This window comes from Sapajus apella, unplaced genomic scaffold, assembly GCF_009761245.1.
Source record: "Sapajus apella isolate SASKATOON/1434 unplaced genomic scaffold, GSC_monkey_1.0 scaffold15, whole genome shotgun sequence".
Classification (NCBI taxonomy): Eukaryota; Metazoa; Chordata; class Mammalia; order Primates; family Cebidae; genus Sapajus; species Sapajus apella.
In genome coordinates, this window is record NW_022436955.1 from 32,366,441 (window position 1) to 32,391,792 (window position 25,352).

Consider the following 25,352-nt stretch of genomic DNA (forward strand, 5'->3'; position numbering starts at 1 on the left):
CTAGGGGCTGTGCCGTGTGTGTGTGTGTGTGTGTGTGTGTGTGTGTGCCGTAAAATACTGAATCACATGTTACGTGGGTTTCACCTCCATTTTAAAATCTTCAGAAGGAAAACATAAAGGTGGAGGAAGGACGGGAGAAAGGGGGCTGAAGCCGGCCCACCATGCCCCCATGCTGGTTCTGGCCAGAGTTAAGGTGTGAGGCGTGTGCACATGGGGAACCACAGAGAACTCCCAAGGTGGCCCGGGCTCGCCCTTGGGACCCCAGGCGTGAACAGGTCTAGCCAGGCCAGCAAGAGTGATCCCAGCACCAGCAGCCCTTCACCAAGTGTCTGGGGGCCGGGACACCCCGTGGGTTACAGAGTTCACTGCACTGACCCTCCATGCTGCCCCTTGAAGTGCCTGAAATCTCAGCGTGGACTCTCACATGTGATAAGCGTTCGGGCACTCCCGTGACGCAGGCCAGGGCAAAGGCCTCACGCCCCATGAGTGGACAGGAAGTCCAGGGCAAAGGCCTTATGTCCCCTGCGTGGACAGGAAGTCCAGGGTGAAGGCCTCACGCCTCGTGGATGGACAGAAAGTCCCGTCTCTGCTCTGCCCCTAGGCCGTGCCCATGCTGATGCCACATCGCCAAGGCTGTGTTCCATAAGCAGCCTCTGTGTCCCACCGCCATCCTAGAGCACGGGCAGAGTGAGGCTGCAGCAGCCGTGTGTATGCTGGCAGGGTGCACCCCCCACCCCCAGCCTGGGCTCTGTCCCACCCTGGCTAGTATAGGATTTGATTTTAGCCAGCTTGGGACTGTGCAGGTGGGATTGATACACTTAATAAATGAGCCCATCCAAGGTGTGGCCCACCTGCCATGCAGAGCACAGGACAGCACCTCCCACTGTGTCCCGGACACACACAGGAACCTCATCATGGACAGCCCTGAGGCCATGAGGGTGAGGTGCCAGCCCTCCTTAGGCATCAAGTGTATACAAGTGGAGACGACAGCAGAGTCCGTGGGCAGCCGTGAGGCTTCGGGAGGTAACTGGGAAAGTGATGTATGGGGGGCCCAGGGCAGGCCAGGCCCCGGGTGCAGTGTGAGCACCTGCTGTGCTGCGTGGCCATCACTATGGCATCCACTGGACCTGAGCACACTGCCCGCCATGCCGGCGGGCATGTCCTGTGTGGCTCTGCACTCCCGCTTCCTAGGCCATCTTCTGTTGGGTCCGGGGCATGTTGCTCCATTCACACACTGACTCCCGCATGTGGCACACGGGAGCCCAGCGGAATGCGAGTGCAGCCCGCACTTCTCTCCCCAGGTCCCTGTCACTGCAGCCTCCCCTCAGTGTTTCTCCTCCCTTGTAGGTTCTGTGGGGACCCCACTGCCAGGCGTGCAGGTGCGCATTGTCTCAGAAAACTCACAGAAGGAAGGTGGCGGCCACACCGTGCACGCAGAGGGAGACGAGAGGGGCACCAAGGTAGGCCACTCTGCTCTCGGCAGGCGGGCTGCCGTCTGTCCAAGCTGGCCCCCTGGGGTGGTCCCACGGGTGCGTCTCCCCTGGAGATGGACTCCCCTCCGCACAGGGGACCGGCCTCCTGGACACTGCAGGTGCCGGCCAGTGTTCGTCTGTGCGCTCACGGAGCAGTGAGCAGAGGGAGCCCAAGCAGAATGCCTCGGGGACCCACACTGGGCGCACAGCTCCTCCTAGGGGCCCCATCCACAGCGGCACGCTGACGTGGGCCATGAAGGCCTCGGCTAAGGGCACCCCTAAGAGAAAGCAGGAGAGATCGTTGTTGATGGCGGGAATCTGGTTAAAAATATGAACTGGCCCGGCCCTGGCATCCGTCCTGAGGCGACACTGACCACAGGCCCCCAGGACAGGTGTGGAGAGGGTCACAGAGCCCTGCACGCTGAGGTGGGTGCCTGTGCAGAGCTCACTGGTGGCCTCCTAGTCTCGGGCATTATTCTAAAATTGACAAAGGTGAACGAGAAGAAAGGATGTTGTCTCATTTCTGTGAGGACTTTAACGTGAGAATCGACTCATCACAGGTGAACTCACATCATGGAGAAAGGTTTAGGGATGATGGGGAAATGGAATCTTGATTTAAAAGAAAATTATTTTCTCTAAAGCCAGTATCCACACCTGATACCACACATGACTGACTGTTGCCCTGAGGTTTTAAAAGATGAAGAATCGAGTCTGACCTCAGCAGATTGCCTTCTCTGTGGCGCTGTCTCAGCCCTCAGGGGCACATCCGGGCTCCCCACCCAGAGGCAGACGGGCCGTGGGCTGCTCTCCAGCCACATACCCTCCCTGGACCTTGGTTTCCACACCTGACCAGGTGAGGGTTGGGGCGATGATTGGAGATGGGGAGCAGTGGTTGTGGCTGGACATTTTAGCTCCAGCAAACAAGTAGGACGCAGGTGGCTTTCAGTGTAATTTAATGACAAGCTTCAGAACCACCTGAAGTGCTCATTCTTTCCCCCACGAAAGCCTCTCACGGCGGCCTCCTGTAGCAGCCGACCTTGTATGGAGGGTCACACGGTGCGCGCTGCCTGGCCTGGGTCACCTGCAGCGCCTCACTGGGGTGTTATCCTCCGAGGCCCCCACTGTGGCCCCAACAGTGCCATGTGCACCTTCCTGAAACCCATTTGGGTGGCTACCCCTTGGTGGACACTGGCCCCCCGCCCTCTATAGGTTGGCCTCAGGCCCCAGCCCATGTGGTTGTTCTGACACCCCTCTCCCAGGGCTCCTGTCTCGGCCACACCCCACCTCTCGGGTTCCTGAAGACACCGGCCCGTCCTGGTCCTTCCTGGCTCTCCGGTCTGTGCTCCCTCAGGGCTTGTGCTCCAGAAGAGTGAACATGCTGAAACCTTGGTTCTGTTTTAGTCAAGGAAATACTCATTGTTTCGCATGGCTTTGGATTCCTCTCTGTGACATTCCTCTTCGTGGTCGGTACCCTTCTCCCTCTTCACCTTTTCATGGCCAGAACTCAAGTTCACAGGTGTCCGGGACTGACATTCAGTTGACCTTGTTCCCAGTTCTGTCTAGTGAGTCAGTGCCATGCAGGCAGCTGTGTGGAGCTCAAGCCCTGGATGGAGCGAGCCTGTGTGCTTGCCATGTGGAGAGAGGCTGAGGTGCTCGGGTCACTGTCACCGCGGAACAGGCCATGAGTGGAGAGGCCTCACCACATTGACAAGTGGCACACAGTCAGATTGACTCCTTTTTTCTTGTCACACAGTTTTATGAATGTTCACACATCTGTGGATTCACAGAACTCCCTCCGCAGTCAGGATCAGAGCAGGTTCACACCCAGAAGCATTCGCTTATCCTCCGGTACCCCTGATCTGTTTCCATTTGAGTTCTCTCTCCTCGAGAATTTCTTATGGCTAGAATCCCATAGTGTTGTATTTCGAGCCTGCAGCTTCTCTCACTTAAGATGGTGCCATTGAGACCCACCCGAGGGTGCCTTGTGTGCCAGGAATTTGCTCTTTTTTATTGCCAAGTAGTATTCTGTGATGTGGGTGTTTATCCAGTCACTCATTGGAAGACATTTGGGTTGTTTCCAGATTGGGGCCATGGTAAGTACAGCGTTATAAACCTTATTAATTTCAGGATTTTGTGTGAAAATAAGTTTATATTTCTCTAAGGTAAATACCTCGGAATGGGGTTGCTTGGTCATGTTAAGTGTGTATTTAACTTTAGTAGAAACTGCCAGGCTGTTCTTGTGGAGTTGCTGTGTTATTTTGGATTGCTACCAGCAACCGGTGAGAATCCTGGGTTCTCTGCCTCCGTCCGGCACTTCGTATTGTCGGAAATTTTTCCATTTGCCGCTCTGGCCGGTGTTTGTAGTGCCTTGCCGTGGTTTTTGTGTCACTCTGGCCATCGTTTCAGTGTCACTCTGGCTGGCGTTCAGCAGTGCCTGACTGTGGTTTCAATGTCGCCCTGGCTGTGGTTTCAGTGTCCCTGTGGCTGTGGTTTCCTTATAACTCTGGCCATAGTTTCCATGTTGCCCTGGCTGTGGTTTCCCTGTCGCCCTGGCCATGGTTTCAGTGTCGCCCTAGCCGTGGTTTCTGTGTCGCTCTGGCCATGGTTTCAGTGTCACTCTGGTCCTGGTTCCAGTGCCACTGTCGCCGTGGTTTCAGTGCAACTCTGGCTGTAATTTCAGTGCCACTGTGGCTGTGATTTCAGTGTCACCCTAGCCATGGTTTCAGTGTTGCTGTGGCCATGGTTTCAGTGCCTGGCTATAGTTTCAGTGAGTAGTTGTTTCCCCAGTGGCCATTGATGTGGGACTTCTGTACACGTTTATTTGCCATCTGTGGGTCTTGTTTTGAAGTATCTGTTTAACTCTTCAGACCATTTAACTGGTTTATTTTCTTGCTGTTGAGATTTAGAATAGGTCATTTGCCAGTATTTTCTCTGTCTTGTCTTTTCATTCTCTTCTATTTCATAGAGCAAGTCTACTTGATCTTTTCTTTTCTTTTCTTTCATGGATCAAGCTTTTGCTGTCATGTCTAACTCCAGGTTGCAAGGGTTTTCTTTTAGGTCTTCATCTGAATGTTTATAGTTTTACATTTATATCCATGCAGCATTTTGAGTGAATTTTTGGGTAATATGTGAGGTTTAGGTGTGAGGTTCATTTTTCTGCATATAGTTCTGCATTTGTTTTGGGAATATGTGAGGATTAAGTGGGAGGTTCATTTTTTTGCATGCAGTTTTGCATTTTGGGAGGGAATATCTGAGGTTTAGTTGGGAGGTTCATTTTTTTGCATAAACAATTGTTCAGGTATCATTTTAAAAGACTACCCTTTCTGCATTGAGTTATCATTGCCTCTTTGCCAAAAATTAGTTGGACATATTTGAGAGGGTCTGTTTGTAGGTTCTCTGTTCTGTTCCCATGATCTATGTTTCTGTTCTGCTGACACCACATTGTCTTGACTGTTGTGGTTTTATGCTAAGTCTTACAATTGTAGTGCGATTTTACCAGTTTTATTCTTTTTCAGAGTTGTTTTGGTGCACATATCAATTTTAGAGTTAGCTTGTCTATATCTACAAAAAGTCATTTTGAGATCTTGATTGGAAAGCCAGGCGTGGTGGCTCTTGCCTGTAATCCCAGCACTTTGGGAAGCCAAGGCAGGCAGGTCAACTTGAAGCCAGGAGTTCAAGACCAGCCTGGTCAACAGGGTGAAATCCTGTCTCTACTAAAAATACAAAAAAATTAGCCAGATGTGGTGCCACATGCCTGTAATCCCAGCTACTCAGGAGACTGAGGCACAAGAATTGTTTGAGCCTGGGAGGTGGAGGTTGAAGTGAGCCAAGATTTTGCCACTGCACTTCAGTCTGGGCAACAGAGCGAGACTCTGTCTCAAAAGAGAGAGAGAGAGAGAGAAACGTTGATTGGAATTTAGCCATTCTGATAGGGGAGATCACTTGGGGGAGAATTAACAATTACTATGTTGAGTCTTCCAATTCATGAACATGGTATGTCTCTCCATTTACATAGATCTACTTTGGTTTCTTCTATGTTGTTTTCAGCATATAGATGCTGTACTTGTTGTGTTAGATTTATATCTAAATGTTTCTTCTTTTCTTTACTCTTCCTTTTAGTCCTCCTCCTCCTTTTTCTTCTCTTCTTTTTAAACTGTTGTAAGTATGGCAGGGGGTGGGGGGTTGTTTGTTTTTTTGAGACAGAGTTTTGCCCTGTCACCCAGGCTAAAGTGTAATGGTGTGATCACAACTCACTGCAACTTCTTCTTCCTGGGTTCAAGTGATTCTCATGCCTCAGCCTCCCAAGTAGCTGGAATTACAAATGTGTGCACCATACCTGGCTAATTTTTAATAGAGACAAGGTTTCACCATGTTGGCCAGGCTGGTCTCAAACTGTGGCCTCAAGTAACCTGCCCACCTCAGCCTTCCAAAGTGCTGAGATTACAGGCATGAGGCACTGTACACTCAGGTTTTTGTTGCTGTTTTCAATTGTTCTGTTGTTAATTTTAAATTGTTCATTGCTAGTAGGTAGAAATACAATTGATTTTTGTGTGTTGGCCTCAAATACTTTAGTTGTTACCTTGCTAAATTCGCTTACTAGTTTTCAGAGATTTTTGTAGATTTCTTGGGAATTTCTGCAAATACAATCATGTTTTCTGCAAATAAGGACAATTTTATTTCTTCCTTTCCAATCTGTATGATTAAAGCCCTAAGACTTCCAATACCATATTGAATAGAAGCAGTAAGAGTGGACATTCCTATTTGTGATCTTACAGTGGAAGGATTCAGTCTTTCAGCAGATGTGTTAGTTATTGGCTTTTTGCAGATTCTATCTATAATATGCTGAGAGTTTTTATCACCAAACGCATGTTGAATATTTCCAAAAACCTTTTCTGCATTGGTTCTGCAGTAAATCATTTTTATTTATTAGGCTGTTAATATGGTAGATTGAATTGAACCAACCTTTCATTCCCAGTACAAACACCACTTGGTCATGGTGCGTCATGTTTTTATGTTTAGTACTGGATTTGATTTGCCAGCATGTTGCTGAGTATTTTTGCGTCTGTATCCATGAGAAATTTTGGCCTGTAATTTCCCATTTATACACCTCCTTTGTCCGGGTTGTGTTTGAGGGTGATGCTGGCCTCATTAAATGAGTTGGGAAGTGTTCCCTCCTTTCCTGTTTTTTTCTGGAAGAGATTGTGTAGAATTGGTATTATTTCTAATTTAAATTATTGGTGGAATTCACCAAGGAAATCATCTGGACCTAGAGGTTTTCTTTTCTATTATTATTGTGTATGTGTGACAGTCTCGTTCCAGAATACAGGCTGGATGCAGTGGTGCAGTCAGAGCTCACTGCAGCCTTGTACTCCTGGGCTCAAGTGATCCTCCTGCCTCATCCTCTCGAGTAGCCGGGACCACAGATGTGTGCCACCATGCCCAGCTAACTTTTTATTTTTATTTTTGTAGAGTTGGGGTCTCACTATATTGCGCAGGGTGGTCTTGAACTCCTGGCCTCAAGTGATTCTTCCTCCTTGGCCTGCCAAAGTGCTGGGATTACAGGTGTGAGCCACTGCGCCCTACCAGTGTTTCTTTTTTGGAAGAAAAAGAACTATGAATTCAATTTCTTCAGTGTTTGTAAGACTATTCAGGTCATCTGTTGCATCTTGGGTGACTTTTGGAACATATGATTTTTGAGGAGTTGGTACATTTAATCTGTTAACTTTTTGTGTGTAGAGTTTCCCTTCAGGCCATGAAATCATTGAAAGGTTAATAAGGGTTCCGCAGAAACAGGATTTTTAAAATGTTAATAAGGGAGTTCTCCTAATAACCTTTTAATGATGTCAGGGCCTGACGTTACGTTCCTCCCATGCCTCATGTTGGTAACTTGTGTCTTCTCTTTCTTTTTTCTTTGTTATTCTTTCTAGAGGTTTATCTGTTTTATGGCTCTTTTTTCAAAGAAGTCACTTTTGGATACATTGATTTTTCTTTATTGTTTTTCTGTTTTCAGTTTCTCCGATTTTTGTTGTTTTCTTCTGCTTGATTCTGGCTTTTCTCTTTTTCTAGTTGCTTAAGGTGAAGCTTTAGTTATTGATTTGAGGCCTCTCCTCTTTGTAATATGTACATTTAATGATGTACATTGCCCTTAAGCATTGCTGTAGCTGCATCGCCAAATTTTGATATATATTTATTTTCATTTAGTTCAAAATATCTTAAATGTTCCTTAAGACTTCCTCTTTGACTTGTGAATTATTTAGAAATATGGCACCTATTTTCCAAATATTTGGATATTTTTCCATTATCATTATGCTATTGGCTTCTAGTTAAAGCCCATTACAGTCAGAAGACATACTTGGTATATTTCAGTTCTTTTAAATTTGTTAAGTTGTGTTTTGTGGCCCAGAATGTGGTTTCTTTTGAAGAATGTTCTGGTGTACTTGAAAAGAGTATATATTCTTCCCCGGGTACGGTGGCTCACACTTGTAATCCCAACACTTTGGGAGGCCAAGGCAGGAGAATCACTTGAGCCCAGGAGTTTGAGCCCAGCCTGGGCAACATGGTGAGACCCACATCTCTACAAAAAGTTTAAAAAAAAATTAGCTGGGCATGGTGTTACATGCCTTTTGTCCCAGCTACTCAGGAGGCTTAGGTGGGAGGATCACTGAACCTGGGAGTTTGAGGCTGCAGTGAGCTATGATCACACCACTGCACTCCAGCCTGGGGAACAGCAAGAGTGTGTGTCCTTGTTTTCGTAAATGTCTGTTCTGTTAATTAGATGAAGATGTTTGATAGTGTTGTTCAGTTCTTCCATATCCTTGCTGATTTCCTCACCACGTGTTCTCTTACAAAGTGAGGGGTTGAATTTTCCAACTGTAACTGCCTGTTTCTGCTTTCAGTTTTTTGCTTCATATACTTTGAAAGTCTGTTGTTTGGTACATTCACATTTATAAATGATTGTGTCTTAAACATTGAATACTTATGGTAATGCTGTGCATTTAATACTTATGGTAATGCTGTGTGCTCTAAGTTTACTTTGATGTTAATGTAGCTGTTTTAATTTTTCTTGATTGGTGTTTGCCTGGTATATACTGTTCTGTCTCTGCTTTCAACTTACCTGTATAATTGTATTTGAAGAAAGTTTCTTATAAACAGCATACCGTTGGGTTATGTGTGGTTTTTTAATCCAGCCTGACAAGCTTTGTAATTGGTATGTTTAGACCATTTACATTTAATGTAATTATTGGTATGCTGGAATTTAAGCCTCCCGTTTTACTGTTTGTTTACTGTTGTTTCCTGAGGGTTTTATTGCTTGACTTTGACTATCTTTGAGGTCATTTTTTTCTTATTCTGTTTTATTTTGTCTCTTAAGTTTTTGACCATAAATGCTTTGCATCGTTTTTTTAGTAATAGTTCCAGGGAATAAAATATACAGACTTCGTTTTTCACAGACTGTGTAGAACCAACATTTTCACAGCTCCAGAAGACTGTGGAGCCACATCCCGGCCTCCGTATCGGTTACTGACCCCTCTGCCTTTATGTGGTAGTCCTCATAATTCCTGTATTTGTTGTAAACTCCATTCAACAAAATGGTAATTTTTGCTTTCAACAGTCAAAAACATTTTAGAGAACTTGAGAAGAAAGGAACTCAGCTTCATTCATCCGAGTATTTCCCACTTCTGCTGCTTGCCTTTATTTCCAATGTTCCAAGTCTCCTTCTGATACCCGTGTCTTTCTGTCCTAAGGACATTCTGTAGGAATTCTTTAGATCAGATCTGCTTGCAACAAATAATCTTATTTTTATTCATCTAAGAATTTCTTGATTTTATCTTCCTTCCTGAAGGATATTTTTATTGGATTAGGAATTCTGTGTTAATTGTTTTCTCTCAGCTTTTTAAAAATATGACTCTTGGCCCATTGCAGTGGCCCCCGCCTGTAATCCCTGCACTTTGGGAGGCCGAGGGGGCAGATCACCTGAGGTCAAGAATTGGAGACCAGTGTGACCACCATGGGGAAACTCCATGTCTACTAAAAATACAAAAATTAACCAGGCTTGGCGGAATGCACCTATAATCCCAGCTACTTGGGAGGCTACCAGGAGGTTGTAGTGAGCCAAGATCATGCCATTGCACTCCAGTCTGAGCAACAGAGTAAGTCTCTGGCTCAAAAAATAATAATAATAAAAATACGACCCTGCTTCTTTCTGGCCTCCATTGTTTCCATGGAGAAACCAGTGGTCGCGGGAGCTGTTGTTCCTGTCCAGGCGCCAGTGACTGGATGACGATGTGTCTGTACTTGTACACTCTTTGCTTTGTTCTGTTTGGGATTTTCTCAGCGTCTTTAATTTATAGGCTTGTGTTTTCACCAAATTTTGGATTTTTAGCCCAAGTTTGTCACATGCCTTCCTGCACCTGAGTCTCATCTTTTCTTCTGTTACTCCAGTAGCGTGAGTGCTAGCCCTCTGCATGCTCACGTTCCTGGTCGTTTTGCTCTGTCGTTCAGGTTGGGCATTTCTATTGCTCTGTCTTCACGCTGTCAGAGTCATTCTGCCATTGAGCCAATCCAGTGACATTTTTTTATTTCTGTATTTTTCAGTTTTAAAATTTTCGTTTGGTTCTGCTTTGTATCTGTTATTTCTTGGTTGAGACTTTCTATTTTTCCATGTATGTGCAAACGTTTGCCCTTACTATTTCCTTTTCTTTGGTGAGGGGGACACCCTGTCACCCAGGCTGGAGTGCAGTGGCGCTCTCTCATCTCACTGCAACCTCCACTCCAAGCTGTCCTCCCACCTCCGCCTCCCAAGTAGCTGGGACTACAGGCATGTACCAACACACATGGCTAATTTTTGTCTTTTTTGTAGAGACAGGGTTTTGCCATTTTGCCCAGGCTGGCTCAAACCCCTGAGCTCAGGTGATGTGCCCACCTTGGCCTCCCCCAGTGCGCCCTCAGTTCTGGAGCATTTTTATAATAGAGCTTGCAGGTGTTTTTCAGGTAACTCCAATCATTGTGCTGTCTCCGTGCTGTCGTGTTCTTTTTCCATATGAGTTGATATTTTCCTGGTTTTCCCATGTTGAGTAACTTTGTATTGTACCCTGGACATTCGTAATGTTAGGGGTGAGATTCTTGGTCTTACTTACCTTCAATGAAGATGTGGATGTGTTTGTTTTACTGTGACTTGGTTGGCATAACTCCGTAAAGTCTGACCTCCTTCCCTGGGACTGGTTTCAATGTCATTTTATTTTTAGGGCCTTGGCCTTGCTCTCTGTACGTCCCACGAGTGTGCTCACCAGTAGCAGTCTGACCACGGCAGTGGAGCAGATGAAGGACAGCAGTGGAAAATCTCATGAAATCCAAATTAAGTCCGTGGTTTCCTTTGAAAAAACAAACACGAGCCTGTGAGCAGGCAGGAGTGAGGCTGGGCACCGCACGGAAAGCCCGTCACTGCGTGAGGCAGGCGTTGCATGCCCTGTGCATGGCGTCCGCGCCTCCTGGAGGAGCCCAGGTACCGGGTTAGCAGCAGGTGACACAGTCGGCCGGGGCTGCCGTGGAGGAGGCAGTGTTGGCCCAGGGGCATGTCAGCTGCCTTTCTGCGCATGGGATCAGTGTGTTCTGCGGCTTCACAGCCTCTGCCTTGGCCCCTGCCTTTTTGAAGTCCATTCCAGATGGCAGGTGATGAGCCTCAGTGAGACCCTGCACATCCCTGACCTCCTGGGTCACAGCCAGACGCCGTCACAGTTGAGAAGGGTGAGGGTCATGGAGCTGGCAGCTGCCCACCTGAAGGGCTAGAGGGTTCCTTCTCTGCCCTCCCCAGATCCTCCTGACCGTTGAGCTAAGGGCTTGGCTGGTGTCTTCACAGACCCACCACGTCCAGGGCCTCCCACATGCTCATGCCACCTGCTCCTGATGTGCAGGGAGCCCCAGCCCAGGCTCATGTAACCCAGCCTCCCTCCTGCCTTCTCCACGGTCACCATAGAAGAACACCACGGCTGTGCTTCCTGGGGCCACAGCAGTGCCCACATGTCTAACAAGGACCTCCAGGGACCCTCCACCCTTGGGCCCCACCTTCCCTCCCAGGAGTCTTCCCTCCTGTAATTGGTCACTCTGCCATGTGGAGGGTGCTGCCCACTCCGAGCTGCCCCAGCCCCTGAGGGCGAGGTGTGCACAGATGCCCGCTGCTGTGCTCCCTGGTTTGAGAAACACCCTGAAGATGGGATTTGAGCACAGGTTTTAGAAGTGGACAGGCTGCCTGAATCCAGCCCAGGCCCCAAGTGCTGAGGGAGGTTCCAGTCACATGCTGGAGTCTAGAGGATGGGGTAGCTGTTCTGGGACGAGCGAAAGGACACCCAGCTCCCTCGGTGTCCACCACCTTACCTCTCGGGGGTAAGGCCTGGCCAGGGCACCAGGGCCTGCGCCAAGGGTGGCGGAATGCTTAGCTCGGGGCGGCTGGCCTCTACCTGTCGAAAGCTGCATTTTCCAAATGTTCCAACAAAATGCTCAGTTCCAGAAAGCACGTGGCCCTGGATGGGCAGGCTGGCAACGCCAGTGCCAGGTGGTGTGCTGGCTCTGACCTGCACGTGCGTCATCTTCCACAGGTGACCCCAGGGTTTGAAGAGAAGGACGGGGAGCTGCTGGTGAGGGGACCCTCCGTGTTTCGAGAATACTGGAATAAACCAGAAGAAACTAAAAGCGCATTCACCGGGGATGGCTGGTTCAAGACAGGTAGGATCCAGCCCCGCGGACGTGGAGGAGACCCTGGGGAGGGGGAGGGGGCAGGCAAGAGCACGCCTTGCCCAGGTTCAGTGACACCAAGGCTGGGAATTCCAGAACTTTCAGCCAAAGGCAGAAGACGGGGGTGGTGCGGGTAGGGCTGGGGGCTGCTGTTCCGGTGCTGCACCCTCTGAGCACCTGGCCTCTAGAGCAGGGTCCATGGCCTCGTCCATCAGTCCCTCGGTGCCCCGAGACAAGGCACTGTCCCTCAGCGTGGCAGCCACCCCGGCAAGTACATATCCTGACCACAGACGCTGGACCCCACACACCCCTTCCTGTGGCCCCTCTGCCTATCATGGGCCGGGGTGCCCTCCACCTCCCAAGTGTACCCCTGCACCCAGAGACCTTGTCACCCCCACACCCAGCCGCCGTCATGCCCTGCACACCTTCCTCTCGCACTGGGGTCCTCAGTCACCTGCTACAGTGTGGTAGGTTTGCGGTGTGGCTGTTCCTTTACCGTTCTACAGTTAGCGCACTCTCCGCCTGCCGGAACAGGCCTGTGGGGGAGCGGGAACCTGCCCGCCAGAGCCAGATCGAGGTGGCCCGGGAACCCTGTGGCAGTCAGCCGAGACGGCAGCGCCCACTGCCACCCTCATGCTCTCTCTGAGCCTGCCCTGAACCTCTGCCTGCCCCACCCCCTCCTTTGTGAGAAGCCAACTTGGTCCAGGATCCCGCGTCCCGCCCCATGGGGCATGTTGGGACATTTGGATAGTGGACATATTTGGGTGTGCAGGTGCAGGTGTTCACAGGTAGTGGATTTATCCGGAAGATCTGCACGGGAACTTTGTTCCTGAACTCTGGGTGTGAGATGGTGCTTTATTTTGTGCTGAACATCATTATATTATAATACTCTGAAATAATATATTCCAAAAAGAGAGGCCCATTTTCACACATCAGAATCTCCTGGCCCAAAATCAGAAACACGCCTGCCCCATGTCCTTCCACAGAGAGCAGAGGTCGGGGGACACAGTGTGCAGGCAGGAGGGGCTCCTGGAGGGGAGCGCGGGGGATGGGCTCCTGGAGGGGAGCTGGGAGGGAGGAGAGCGTGGGGGAGGGGCTCCTGGAGGGGAGCGCGGGGGAGGGGCTCCTGAAGGGTGCTGGGAGGGAGGAGAGCGCAGGGGATGGGCTCCTGGAGGGGTGCTGGATGATGCAGTGTTCTCTGCAGCCTCACTGCCTTGTGGCCTGATCTGTGGCTCCCGGAGGCTCAGGAGCGTGTGCTGCTGTGAGGCAGGCGTGCTAGGTCTGTGGTCTTTGAGCACGTTTGCAAAGTGAAGATTTTGTGAGCCCCTATAGCAGAGGCCAGTGCCCTACGCAGCATCCCACAGGCTCCCCAAGGGACCCCGGGAGGCACCTTTGTGGCTGGGCATCAGCAGAGGACCCAGGGCTGGACCTAGAGGCCTGTCTGCGACAGGACGTGGCCGGCACAGTCAGCCCTCCCACCTGGCTTGTCGTTTGTGTACATCCCAGGATGCAAGCGGGTCCAGGGACTAAGCCTGTCCCTGACTTCCCTTCAGATTGGGAATTCCAGGAGCCTGACTTGAGCCCGTCCTGCTCTGAGTGCCCCTCCAATGCCCTCTGGATGCCCCGACCCCAACCTCACTCACACTGTGGTTCTTCTTTTATTTTTAAATTCAGATAAAAAGCTGAAGATGTTTCTCAAAGCACAGGAGCCACAACCCTGTGGACTTTGGAATGGCTGGGCTCTCTGAGCTGCTGGGAGGGCAGCCTGCGCCATGCCGGGCTGTGGGCGCGGAAACCCCGCAGTCCCTGGCACCCGTGCGGATTTCAGCCGGGGTGGAATAGCGTGCGTTAATTATTGTAAAGAGGTGTCTTTAGGAGAAAATGGTTTTGAAATTCAGTTTAATTTCATTGTAATGTGCTGCAAACAGGAAGGGAGTATGTGTGTTTAATTGGCTCTCGGGGGTAAGGCCTGGAAGCCGCATGCCTTTGTCACAGGCCATTAGCGATGCCGCCTGCGTGATGAGAACCTGCAATCAGCCCACAGCTGCTGCTCCTGTGGGGAGAGCATGATATTAAATAGAAATCAGGAGAAATTAAACTTAACCCTTTCCCTGGCCAGCTCCTCCCAACACATGGATTCTGGCATAAGCTGCCAGGCACAGGGGACAGCTGGGGTTGGCTGGACACAGCCAGGGACGGCTGGGATGGCCGAAGCCAGTCCATAGCTCCTCAGCGGCCTCCTCCCGGTCAGGATGAGAGGAGAGGTTGCCGGCTTCGATGCCGACCACTCCTGCCTCCCCGACCTGCCTCCAAGCCTATAGCCTGCTTCTGCCTCAAGATTGCACAGGGGGCTTCAAGGCCATGGGGTCTCCGCTGCTCAGGGACATGTCAAAGGTCTCCCTCAGGTAGCTCTTCTGACAGCCAAAATGGTCTTTCCCGATGCTCTGACTCCACCTGCCCTCGCTCAGAGACACACGGGCACATTTGCTGCCTGGGCCAAGTGGAAAGCAGCACGGAGGTGGGTGCCCCTGCCAGGCAGGTGGTGGGAGCAGCAGCCCCTCCTGGGGGAACCAGGGTCAGGAGGGTGCAGTGGGGCAGGCCGGTGTCCCTGCATGGGTGGATGGGGTCTTAGGCTCTAGCCAGGGGAGGAAGTCTGATGACAAAGCTCCATAGAGAAGAGCCCTGGGTCCCGGGAAGACTACCAGGAGCTTGTGGGGAAGGATTGCAGGGGGAGCTGGGGATCCCAGGAGGACCACCAGGAGTTCTAAGGCAAGGACTGGGGGAAGGAGCCCTGGGTCCCTGGAGGATTACCAGGAGCTCATGGGGAAAGATGGGGAGAGGGGAGTGGGGGGCTGGAGAACACCCAGACAGAGACATCCTGCTCAGGGAGGGAGAAAGGAGCTGGGCCCAGGTGGCCCCATTCCCCAAGGCTGAGTGTCGGCCCTGTCACCTGGTCCCTCCATGCCCATGGGCACCACTGCCAGGCGCCGACTTGCTTGTAAGCCTGTCCAAGGTCACTTCTTCCGGGGCCCAGCCAGGGCTCCATGTGTCGCCCGGCATCCCCAGACCCTCTGGCTCTCAGCCATGCGGTGCTTACATCTGGGCCAGAAGGGTTAAAGGGACCTTGTGATTTAGTGGGACTTGCTGGCCTCAAGAAGCAGAAAATCAGAGGGGCAGCAGCCCCAGCCACCCAGGGTTGCCCTGTGGAGCCAGAGCTGGCCAGGGGGCACCATGGAGGCCCAGTAGGAACCGGCGGTATCACGGTTCTGGCCCACAGCCTCTCCATGTGGTAACGAGGTGGATGCTGAGCCCTAGGCTTGGTGGCACATTGGAGGTCGGATGGTGGCACCTGAGCTGTTCTTACAGCCATCCCCTCCTTCAGAGCAGGCACCTTTTCAGAAGCCCTAGGGCCTTTGTGTCCTTGGCCAAAACTCTCTGGCCGCCCTCCCTTCACAGGACACGGACCCTCTGTGGGACAAGGGAAGGGACACAGGCATCCTGGTGGGAACCAAGGCTGGCCTAGCTGGTGCAAGCCCCTGTGCCAAAGTTGCCAGCCAAGGTCAGAGGTGACCACAAGGAGGACAGGTGCAGAAGTGCCCTTACCCGCCCAGCCCCTTCCATCTGGCAGAGGGACCCACTGGGCCTCTCTCGTTGGCCGGGCTGTGTGGTGAAGCCTGTCTCTTCCCTCTGAGCCATGTGTGCATGCTGACAGCTCCTGAGAAGGCCATGTTTTGCTGCCCGCAGGTGCCAGGCTGACTGACAGGCCATGCTGAGGAGGGGCAGCCCCAACCCTCCTGCCAGATGCCCTTCCTTGCAGCCTGCGGGGCCACTGGGGCTCACAGGGCCTCACCAGGCCCACGAGACGGGCATCAGATGTATCTTAGCCTGGGTTCCCTAGAAAACGCATGAGGACTCTGGGCAAAGGGTGAGTGTTTTTCCATTGGTTTTTTTAAAACCAAAGTTATATACCCATGGTTTAAAGACCCAAGTAGTTTTAGCAGTTCAAGAACAAGGTCTACAACTGCGCCCCTTCCCCCAACCCGCCGGCTGTGGCTTCTGTGCCGTCCCTACATCCTGAGGACCCGCCCCTACATCCTGAGGACCCGCCACCTGCGGCTTCTGTGTGGTCTGCACGCCCTGGGGCCGTGGCACCGCCACCTCCAGACTCCCACAGGAGGCCCCTCCTCAGGCTCGGCCCGGCGCGGTCGTGTGCAGGGTCCGCACTGTTGAGACCTGGCATCCCCACTGAGAACTGAGCCCAGGAGACACTGCTGTTTTTTCTTTGTTTTCCAGAGTCAGGAAAGTTTCGATTTTCTTGGTCTAGGTGCCAGTTCCTCATGGGCTGGGCTGGTCTGCCACCAGTCTCCTTCCTCTTCACAGCCCTTCCTTCCCTCCTGCTGGGTCAGGGCTTCTGCCCCTGCCCGCAGTGTCCTCTTCCCTCCTTCACCCCCCAGCTCTGGGGGCTGCTTTCCTATGGGGCTTCCTGAGGCGAGAAGCGTAGGGTCAGTATTGGAGACTTGGGTAGCCCTGTGTCCTCGTATTGCCCTCAGCTTGCTTGCCGGTTTGGCTGGGTATGGGGTTCTGGGTTACAAGTCACTTCTGTATCGTTTTCTGGCCTCCAGAGTTGCTAGTGCCACAGCCATGTTGAATCCTGGCACTTGGTGACCCCTTCTTTTTAACATAAGGTGTCTCTTCTGTCTCCAGAGCCCTGAGCCCAGGTCACGGAGCCTCCAGGTGGGGACTGAGCCCAGACCGGGGAGCCTCCGGGTGAGGATTGCACCCAGGCCGGGGAGCTGGGTCTAGGCCATCTCTGGGACTCCCTCTGCCTTCAAGAAGCCTCTTCCACCCCAGGCCCACAGGGGAGACCTGGATGACTGGAGCCTCCAGTGTCCACGGGCACCGGAGCTTCCAGCACCTTCCCTCCTGCGGGGTGATGGCCAGTGCCTGCCTCAATGGAGGCCGCCTGCGCTGCTGCCCCTCTGAGCCTGTCTGTCCTCCTTGTAGCCACCTCCCCTGCCCAGGGGCAACTGGCGGAGCCTTTCCTGTAAGTTGGTTTCCAGCTGCCACTCTGTACCCACATGGGGGCACCTGTTCCAGGCTCGTGGGCAGGGGCCTTGGAGGCAGAGAGCAGAGCTCTCAGGGGCAGGAGCTCAGGCAGGGGCCTCGGGGTTCCCTTGGCACTTCCTCACCGACCAGGAGCCGAGCTTCAAACACATTTTGTCGCTAGCGTCATTGCATTTGGGAGCAAAAGTCCAACAGGCTGGGTCTGGGCCTCTCCACACCTTGTTTCCTGGGACAGAGCTTTGGGGGGCTGGTGTCGCTCCACATACAGGCTCAGGAACCAGATCTGCACAGCACAGGCACTGTTGTTACCTCGCGTGCGGGTCACGACGCCCCGGCCAGGAGTGCTTCCTCCTAGGCCCACAGACAAGGTCTTTCGCCGGGGGGACCAGGAGCCTCAGCACCGCACTCCACCCATACTTCCGGGGAGAGAATCTGAGGACTGGGAGATTTATTTTCAGTTACAGTGGAAGGCAGAGACGCGAAATAGCGCTGAATCCAAAAGCAGCTTATCAGTCCAGGTAAAGCAATGTGTTGACTGCTACGTTATATCTGTCAGAACAAAACTCCTTTAACGCGAGAGTCAGGTCGAGGAGATAGACAGCCCATTGGCAGCCAACTGTCATTCCAGAATCAATGCATTTTGATAACTATGTTGTTATAAAAAGTGGTGGTTATCGGCCGGGCACCATGGCTCACACCTGTAATCCCAGCACTTTGGGAGGCCAAGGCAGGCAGACCACCTGAAGTCAGGAGTTCAAGACCAGCCTGACCAACATGGTGACACCCTGTCTCTAAAAAGAAAAGTAAAGATAACTTAACTTGTTTGACCTGCATTTCACAATGATCAAGTGTGTCCTCTGTGCTCCGGGTCTGGACGGCCAGTCGCCCTGGAGCCGGTGAACCTTGTGGGTCACCCTCACTGCCACGGGGCCTCCTCCATGGTGTCCAGCCTGCCCTTGCTCGGCCGGGACTTTTTTAAAACCCTGGCTCCGATGCTTCTGAACCCTTGATAGCAGGGTCCAAGCCTGGAAGAACAAAACCAGCCACTCTTTCCCTGGGCAGGGGCACAGCAAGGTGGGTGAGACAGGTGCTGGGCAGTGTGGGAATGGGCAGGGAGGTGCCAGCCCTTGGGGCTGAGGCTGCTCTGCGCTGAGAAGCTAGAACAAAGCCTGACATGTTCCAAAGGCCAAGCTCAGGGCTGGGAGGGAAGCCGCGGGGCGGCCCCTGTGGGTGGAGGCGGCCAGGCCTCACAGACCAGGCACCAGTCAGGGGACGTAGACCAGAGGCACTGGGGCAGAGGGGCCGCGTGCACAGCAGGAGGGACCCTGAAGGGCCCCAGCCTAGAGGGGCCTTTGCGAGGAGGATGCCAGGAATGTCCAGGCAAAGGTGGCCAGGCCTGGGAGATGTACGTGCACTTGGTCTTTTTTCTGTGGGCAGTGAGCAGTCTCTCCCTACACCCAGAAGGAGCTGCAGGCAGAGTGACGATGGAGATTCTGACTCTGGAGGGCGGGGCTGGACCGCTGGTGCTTGTCGGGCTGAGAGCCGCACCACCCTCTGATGCCCAGGGTGGGAAAAAGATGCACGGCTGCCACCATCCACTGAGGCCCCGCACGCCACACACACCTGGGCACTGAGGGCCCCACACACCCGGGCACTGAGGCCCCTCACGCCACGCACACACCCGTGCACTGAGGCCCCGCACGCCACGCACACACCCGTGCACTGAGGCCCCGCACGCCCCGCACACACCCGAGCACTGATGACACACACACACACACACACACACACACACACACACACACACTCTCTCACTCTCTCTCTCTCTCTCTCTCTCTCTCTCTCTCTCTCTCTCTCTCTCGGGCACAGAAGCTCCCGTCAAAAATCCTCCCTGAGACAGGCGTCTGTCACAGAGACTGGTCTCTGACCTGCACTGATGGGCTTTGCCCGTAGCTGCCAGCGAGTCCCAGGCACAGCCCTTCCCCACAGGTGTGGCTGCACCTTCTCCAGCACAGAAGCCTGGGGGCCTGAGAATTGCACCATGCTGTATGCTGACCCCTGCGGTTCTGTCCTTCACGAGGCTCAGTGGAAACCCTGGGTGTAGCACAGTGGGCAAGCTGGGACCTGTGGTGACCCTGGGGTTGCAGGCCAGGCAGGGCTGTCACTGAGAAGCGGGACCCAGGGAACAGATGACTCCTGGGGATCTGAAGCCTGGAACCCAGGGAATGGATAACTCCCGGGGATCTGAAGCCTGGGGGCCGGGGAATGAATGACTCCTTGCACCCACCAGTCCTTCCTGAGCACTGGCTCCTAGAGAAGCATCTCAGAGCAGAGGCAGCCACGCCCAGGCAGGGGAAAGACCCCTGGACAAGGCCTACAGCAGGGTCGCTGGGCCTGACCGTGCCAGAAACAGCTCAGCCAGAGAGGATGGGCAGACAATGTCGCCACTCCTCAAAGATCTCAGCGCCCGGCCTCCCACCCCTGGGGATACACAGCCACACCTGCAGCCTGCAGACATACCCACACTTGCAGAGATACCCACACCTGCAGAGACACCCACCTGCAGACATACCCACACTTGTAGAGATACCCACACCTGCAGAGACACCCACCTGCAGACATACCCACACTTGTAGGGATACCCACACCTGCAGAGACACATCCATGCCTGCAGACATGCAGCCACGCCTGCAGAGACACCCACCTGCAGACATACCAACACTTGTAGAGATACCCACACCTGCAGAGACCTGAGATACACCCACAGACATCCATGCCTGCAGAGAGAGACACAGACACCTGCAGAGACGTAGGGGGCCTTGCAGTATGCAGAGAGGCCTGGTTGTGTGTGTAATCAGCCATTGATGGGCCTTTCCTGTGTTTGTAGCACTTATTCCTTGTATTCATAAACTTATTTTATGTGAATTTGTTCTTTAAAAAGTTGTTGCACAATCATAATCCAAAGCTGGCGTTGGTGTGACTTATCTCTTGATGGCCTCACTTAAAGGGCTGGTGCTCCTGGAGATTGGGAAGAAAATTGCTCCATAAACCAAAAAGCAAAAAACATATTTAAAAAAGACAGATTCACAGGAAATTAGGAATAGCACACAAGAGTTCCTTGTGCTGTCCCCCCAGTTTCTCCCAGTGTCAGCCCCATGCATGACTGTGCTGCAGCCTCAGCCCCGTGTGTAACTGTCCTGCGGCCCCGGCCCCGTGTGTGACTGTCCCGCGGCCCCGGCCCCGTGTGTGACTGTCCCGCGGCCTCGGCCCCGTGCGTAACTGTGTTACGGCCCCGGCCCCGTGCGTAACTGTCCCATGGCCCCGGCCGTGCGTGACTGTCCCGCGGCCCCGGCCCCGTGCGTAACTGTGTTGCGGCCCCGGCCCCGTGCGTAACTGTTGCGGCCCCGGCCCCGTGCGTGACTGTCCCGCGGCCCCGGCCCCGTGCGTGACTGTCCCTCGGCCCCGGCCCTGTGTGTAAGTGTGTTGCCGCTTTGGAACCAGGACAGGGCACTGGGCAGTCATGGGGTGTGGACAGCTTCCTGGGCTCTACACACAAGGCATGTGCCTGTGTGAGCTTAGCTCTCTGCCAACCCACTCCTGTGCAGACCTGCCATAGCTCACCCCGTGGCTGCCTCAAGTGGCCATCATGGCCTCACACCCCTCCCACTGCTACCCCGCACCCCGGTCTTCCTGTGACTTTGCAGGTAGGGAAGGTTCATAACTGCAGTCAGATGATGGAGCCTTTTAGGAATGGTCGCTTTCGTCAGCTGCTCTCTCTGGAGTTCCGTCTGGGCCGTTGCTGCTTCAGCGCTTTCCTGCCCGCCTCCGGCCCCCCATCAGTGCCTCTTCCTCCCCCATTCCCCAGTCAGCCTCTCCCCACCACATCAGCACCTCTTCCTCCCCCCCACTGTTCCCACACTGCAGCCCACTCCCCACAGCCTGTGTTCACACCTCAGAACTGGGGTCACACCCTTGGCTCAGGCAGCGTGGGCTGCTGGAGAGCAGAGAGATTGCAGCCGTGTCCGATGGCCCAGCCCTACTGGGAGCCTCTGTTGCCCACTGGCCCAGTGTGGGGTGTAGGTACAGTCTGGGGGTGACCCCTTCAGCACCGCCTGCGGACCTGGGATTCTATCTGTGTCCTGAGGACATGCACGCGCTGTCATGCTGTGATGACACTGGGCCCCCGGAGAGTTCCACTTAGAGCAGCCTGAGAGGGTGCTGGGCGTCCAGCCGCCTTGGGTGCAGGCAGTGTGGCCTCCAGCAGGACCAGAGCAGGCCAGCAGATCCATGCTGCACGGGGTCTCTGGGTGGTGCAGGCCAGTGGGGACCTGCCTCAGTAGCTGCGTGGGGGGCTCTGGGCACCCAGCAGTGTCCCAGGTGTCAGCAGCTGTGAGCAGGAGCAGCCTGGACGGGGTGGCTCCATGCAATTAAGAGATGCTGTTGGAAGACCGGTGGCTGTCTGGTCCAGAGGGGACACATGGAGCACGAGCCACAGGGGGCCCCACGGGACTGGGGACAGGCTTTGTCCACCCCTGCCCACAGCCCTCCCTGCACGCCCCTTTCCAGCCAGCCAGCCACCCAGTCAGGCTACCCCAGGGCCACAGCATGCTCACCTCTTGGTGGGGAGCCTTTCATTTCTTCTGCTTCCCGTCAGTACAGAGTTCCAGAGCTGGGGAGGGTCCTGCCTGAACGCCCAGCGCTCCACTCCATAAATGAGCCCGAAGTCCACCAGGGCACACCCATCCATCTTGTTTAATAGATTGAGGAGCGCACCGTGGGTCTCGAGGAGTGGCAAGGTGATGGATGAGGCCTTTATGCGTCTAGCAGCAGGATGTATAATGAAGTATTTATGATTTATTCCAGCTAATAACCCGTGTGGATTGTAGGGCGTGTGCGAGCAGACAGGTGAGGCCGCAGCACTGCTCTCACGCACTGCGTGCTCCCACGGCCTCGGGCACATACGTGTGCCTGTGCATGCTCACAGTCATGTGTCCCGTGCCCTCCCAAGCTGCACACACGCACCTTGTACTTATGTGCCGTGAGACAGCTTCGGGCCGGGAGTGCAGGCTCTGAGGCTGCGGCCGCTGTCCCGGGCTCCCCACCCTCGGTGGCTTGTGCTGTCTGTGTTGAGTTAAGCAGCAGGGAAGATCGGTTCCCAGCAGGAGGCTCCAGGAACTTCCCCGGGGACGAGCAGAGGCCATGGCTTTGCCTGAGGAAGAAAGTGTGGGGCAGCCCAGCCACTGTTCTAGGACCAGCGTGGTCAGGTGTGGCGGGCAGGAGGTGGGCATCAGCGGAGGCCCCGGGAACCAGGAAAGGCCTGTCCTCCTTGGCACCAGCGCCTCCCTGTGGGCCTCAGTGTGGGCTTCGGAGCCCCTCCTGTCGAGAGGAGCTGGACAGTCACTGCTGGACCCCAGCAGGGTGGGGTGTTGAGAGGTGTCTGGTTCACTTGTCTTACTGAATATTTGACCTGGATTCTTTTTTGGGCCTGAGAGAAACAGCACCAGGCCCTGGTGGGCCTCAGCCCCTCCCCCAGAGCCTGCTGGCATGAGGGGCGGCCCCTGTGGGCTGCTGTCATGGGAGGCCATCTGGGGCCTTACAGCAGCAGCACAGCCAGGAGGCCCAGCACACCCTGGCACCCGTCCTGAGCCAGAGTCACCCGGCACACCCCGATGCCCGTCCTGAGCGAGGGTCACCCGGCACACCATGATGGCCGTCCAGAGCAAGGCTCACCCGGCACACCCCGATGCCCGTCCTGAGCGAGGGTCACCCGGCACACCGTGATGGCCCGCCTGAGCGAGGGTCACCCGGCACACCCCGATGGCCATCCTGAGCGAGGCTCACCCCGGCACACCCCAATACCCGTCCTGAGCGAGAGTCACTGGGCACACCCCGATGCCCGTCCTGAGCGAGAGTCACCCGGCACACCCTGATGGCCATCCTGAGCGAGGGTCACCCCGCACACCCTGATGCCTGTCCTGAGCGAGAGTCACCCAGCACACCCTGATGGCCATCCCGAGCGAGGCTCACCCCGCACACCCTGATGGCGGTCCTGAGCGAGAGTCACCTAGCACACCCTGATGCCCGTCCCGAGCGAGAGTCACCCAGCACACCCTGATGGCCATCCTGAGCGAGGCTCACCCTGCACACCCTGATGCCCGTCCCGAGCGAGGGTCAGAGCTTCAGATCCTGTGCTTGGTGTTTAGAAAAGGCCACACATCCCACCCGTGACCGGTGGTTACCGACCACAGTGACAAAGGGGCTGAGCTGACTTGCTAACGCAGGGTGTTTGCAGCCCACAGCCCAGCAGTGCTTCTGCCACCTCCTGTTCCGAGCAGGCTCTGGGCCCACTGCTCACCTGCCCCTGGAGGAGGTACATACAGCTGAGGGTGGGGAGGGGCAGACCCCATGCCGTGGCACAGTCCCACCTTGGGGTGCACGTTGTGAGCTTCAGGAATGTGGGCTTACCTGGCGTGGCTGCCTCTGTGTTGCGGTTGCCATGGGGGGTAACCAGAGCCCCCTTTCCTCAGGGGACACCGTGGTGTTTAAGGACGGCCAGTACTGGATCCGAGGCCGGACCTCGGTGGACATCATCAAGACCGGAGGCTACAAGGTCAGCGCCCTGGAGGTGGAGCGCCACCTGCTGGCCCACCCCAGCATCACAGGTGCGGGGCCAGATTTGCACCGGGGAGGCTGGGCTAGACGGGTGCTGCCTTCCACAGCTGCGTTTCAGAGGATTGCGGATGAGGCAGAGGTCCTTGTGATGCTCGCTTCTGCTCCCTGCCCCGGCCGGGGCACACAGGGCTGCTGGGGCACAGCCTGATCCGTGTTGGAGCTGCCGCCCACGTGCCCACCAGGGCTCCCAGGCCTGGTCGGGTGCAGCTGGCATCTGCATGATGCCCCTGCGGGAGGGCAGTAGGGGGAGTGCAGAGAGCCAGGAGTGGGAAGGCGGAGGCTGCGTGTGCCCAGCGCCAGATCCACCGTGGGGAGCCCGCCCACACTCCTGTCCCTGCAGGACCAGCCGGCTCCAGGGCTGCGGCCCGACAGAGCACTCCCTGTGCATCCAGGCACTCTTCAGCCTGTGAGTGGCACTGAGGCGTTCCCTTGTCCCCATACTGTTCTTCTGTCTGCAGATGTGGCCGTTATTGGAGTTCCGGACATGACGTGGGGCCAGCGGGTCGTTGCTGTGGTGGCTGTTGGAGAACACTCACTGTCCCACAGGGAGCTTGAAGAGTGGGCCAGGTAGGGCTGTGCGGGGCAGGCGGGGGCACCTGTGGGGGCTTGGTCCGGGGGTGAGGGCAGCCCTAGCTCTTGCCTCGTTCAGCGGTTCCAAGCCCTTGTCCTGGGTCCAAGAAGTATGAGGTTACACTGACAGTTTGATGGGTGAGGAGGGTGGATAAGAATCTTCCTGAGCGATGAATTTTACTGAGTTCTCAGCAGAGAGAGGACGTGAGGGTGGTTGGCCACACAGAGTTGTGGGTGTGGCTGGGTCCACGGCTTTTTTGGGGCGCAGAATGGGGAGGGGCACGCTGTAGGTGACATTGGAAAAGGACATTTGGTTGGTTAAAAAGCATTACTCAGAAAGAAACAGTTGGCAAAGAGTGGGCAAACAGGAGTAGAAGTTCTTGCTCTGGGCTGCAGGTTCCAGGCTGTGTTTGGCTTGAAGATTGGTTTCAGTGGGGCCCGCCCTGTCCATCTGGGCATTTGCCTGCCTCCTGTTGCTGTCTTAAAGAGCTCCCCGAGGCAGTAACTTGTAAGAAAAGAGGTTTAATTGGCTCCCAGTTGCGCAGGCTGTAAGGAAGCATGGCTGGGGAGGCCTCAGGAGACTTCCGGCACGGTGGAAGGTGAGGCGGAAGCCAGCACGTCCCGGGTGGAGCAGGACGAAGAGCTCACCTAGGGTAGATTCCTTCAGAACAGACATTTGTCTCTGTTCTGCTCCCTCTCCGTTCACACCCTCCCTGCCTCCACCCTGACTCGCCTTCTCCTGAGCACTGAAGGGAGTTTTGGCTCGTCAGCTGTGACTCCACAAAGAGCAGGAACCCTTGCTCATCAGGCAGCCCAGAGGCCGGGTGTGCAGAGCACAGCTGGAGCACTCCT

At 54.4% G+C, this 25,352-nt stretch overlaps 1 protein-coding gene and 1 long non-coding RNA gene across 7 annotated transcripts in view; one reads left to right on the forward strand and one right to left on the reverse strand.

Annotated features, from left to right (window-relative positions):
* ACSF3 (acyl-CoA synthetase family member 3) overlaps positions 1 to 25,352 on the forward strand; it is a 57,979-nt gene that overhangs the window by 26,893 nt on the left and 5,734 nt on the right. For 4 of the 6 annotated variants that reach the window (XM_032284705.1, XM_032284704.1, XM_032284703.1 and 1 more), the window contains 4 exons: positions 1,348 to 1,460; positions 12,062 to 12,188; positions 23,786 to 23,920; positions 24,389 to 24,497. In XM_032284705.1, the coding sequence (XP_032140596.1) occupies positions 1,348 to 1,460; positions 12,062 to 12,188; positions 23,786 to 23,920; positions 24,389 to 24,497 (484 nt within the window). Of the gene's footprint in view, positions 1 to 1,347; positions 1,461 to 12,061; positions 12,189 to 16,021; positions 16,123 to 23,785; positions 23,921 to 24,388; positions 24,498 to 25,352 lie in introns of those variants that run through there. The other 2 variants (XR_004270672.1, XM_032284706.1) reach the window with 2 other exon arrangements.
* On the reverse strand, positions 19,701 to 20,046 carry LOC116555778. The gene is made up of 3 exons (XR_004270673.1): positions 19,999 to 20,046; positions 19,803 to 19,854; positions 19,701 to 19,759 (listed from the first exon to the last, which is right to left on the reverse strand). It is a non-coding gene; the product is annotated as an uncharacterized LOC116555778 (long non-coding RNA).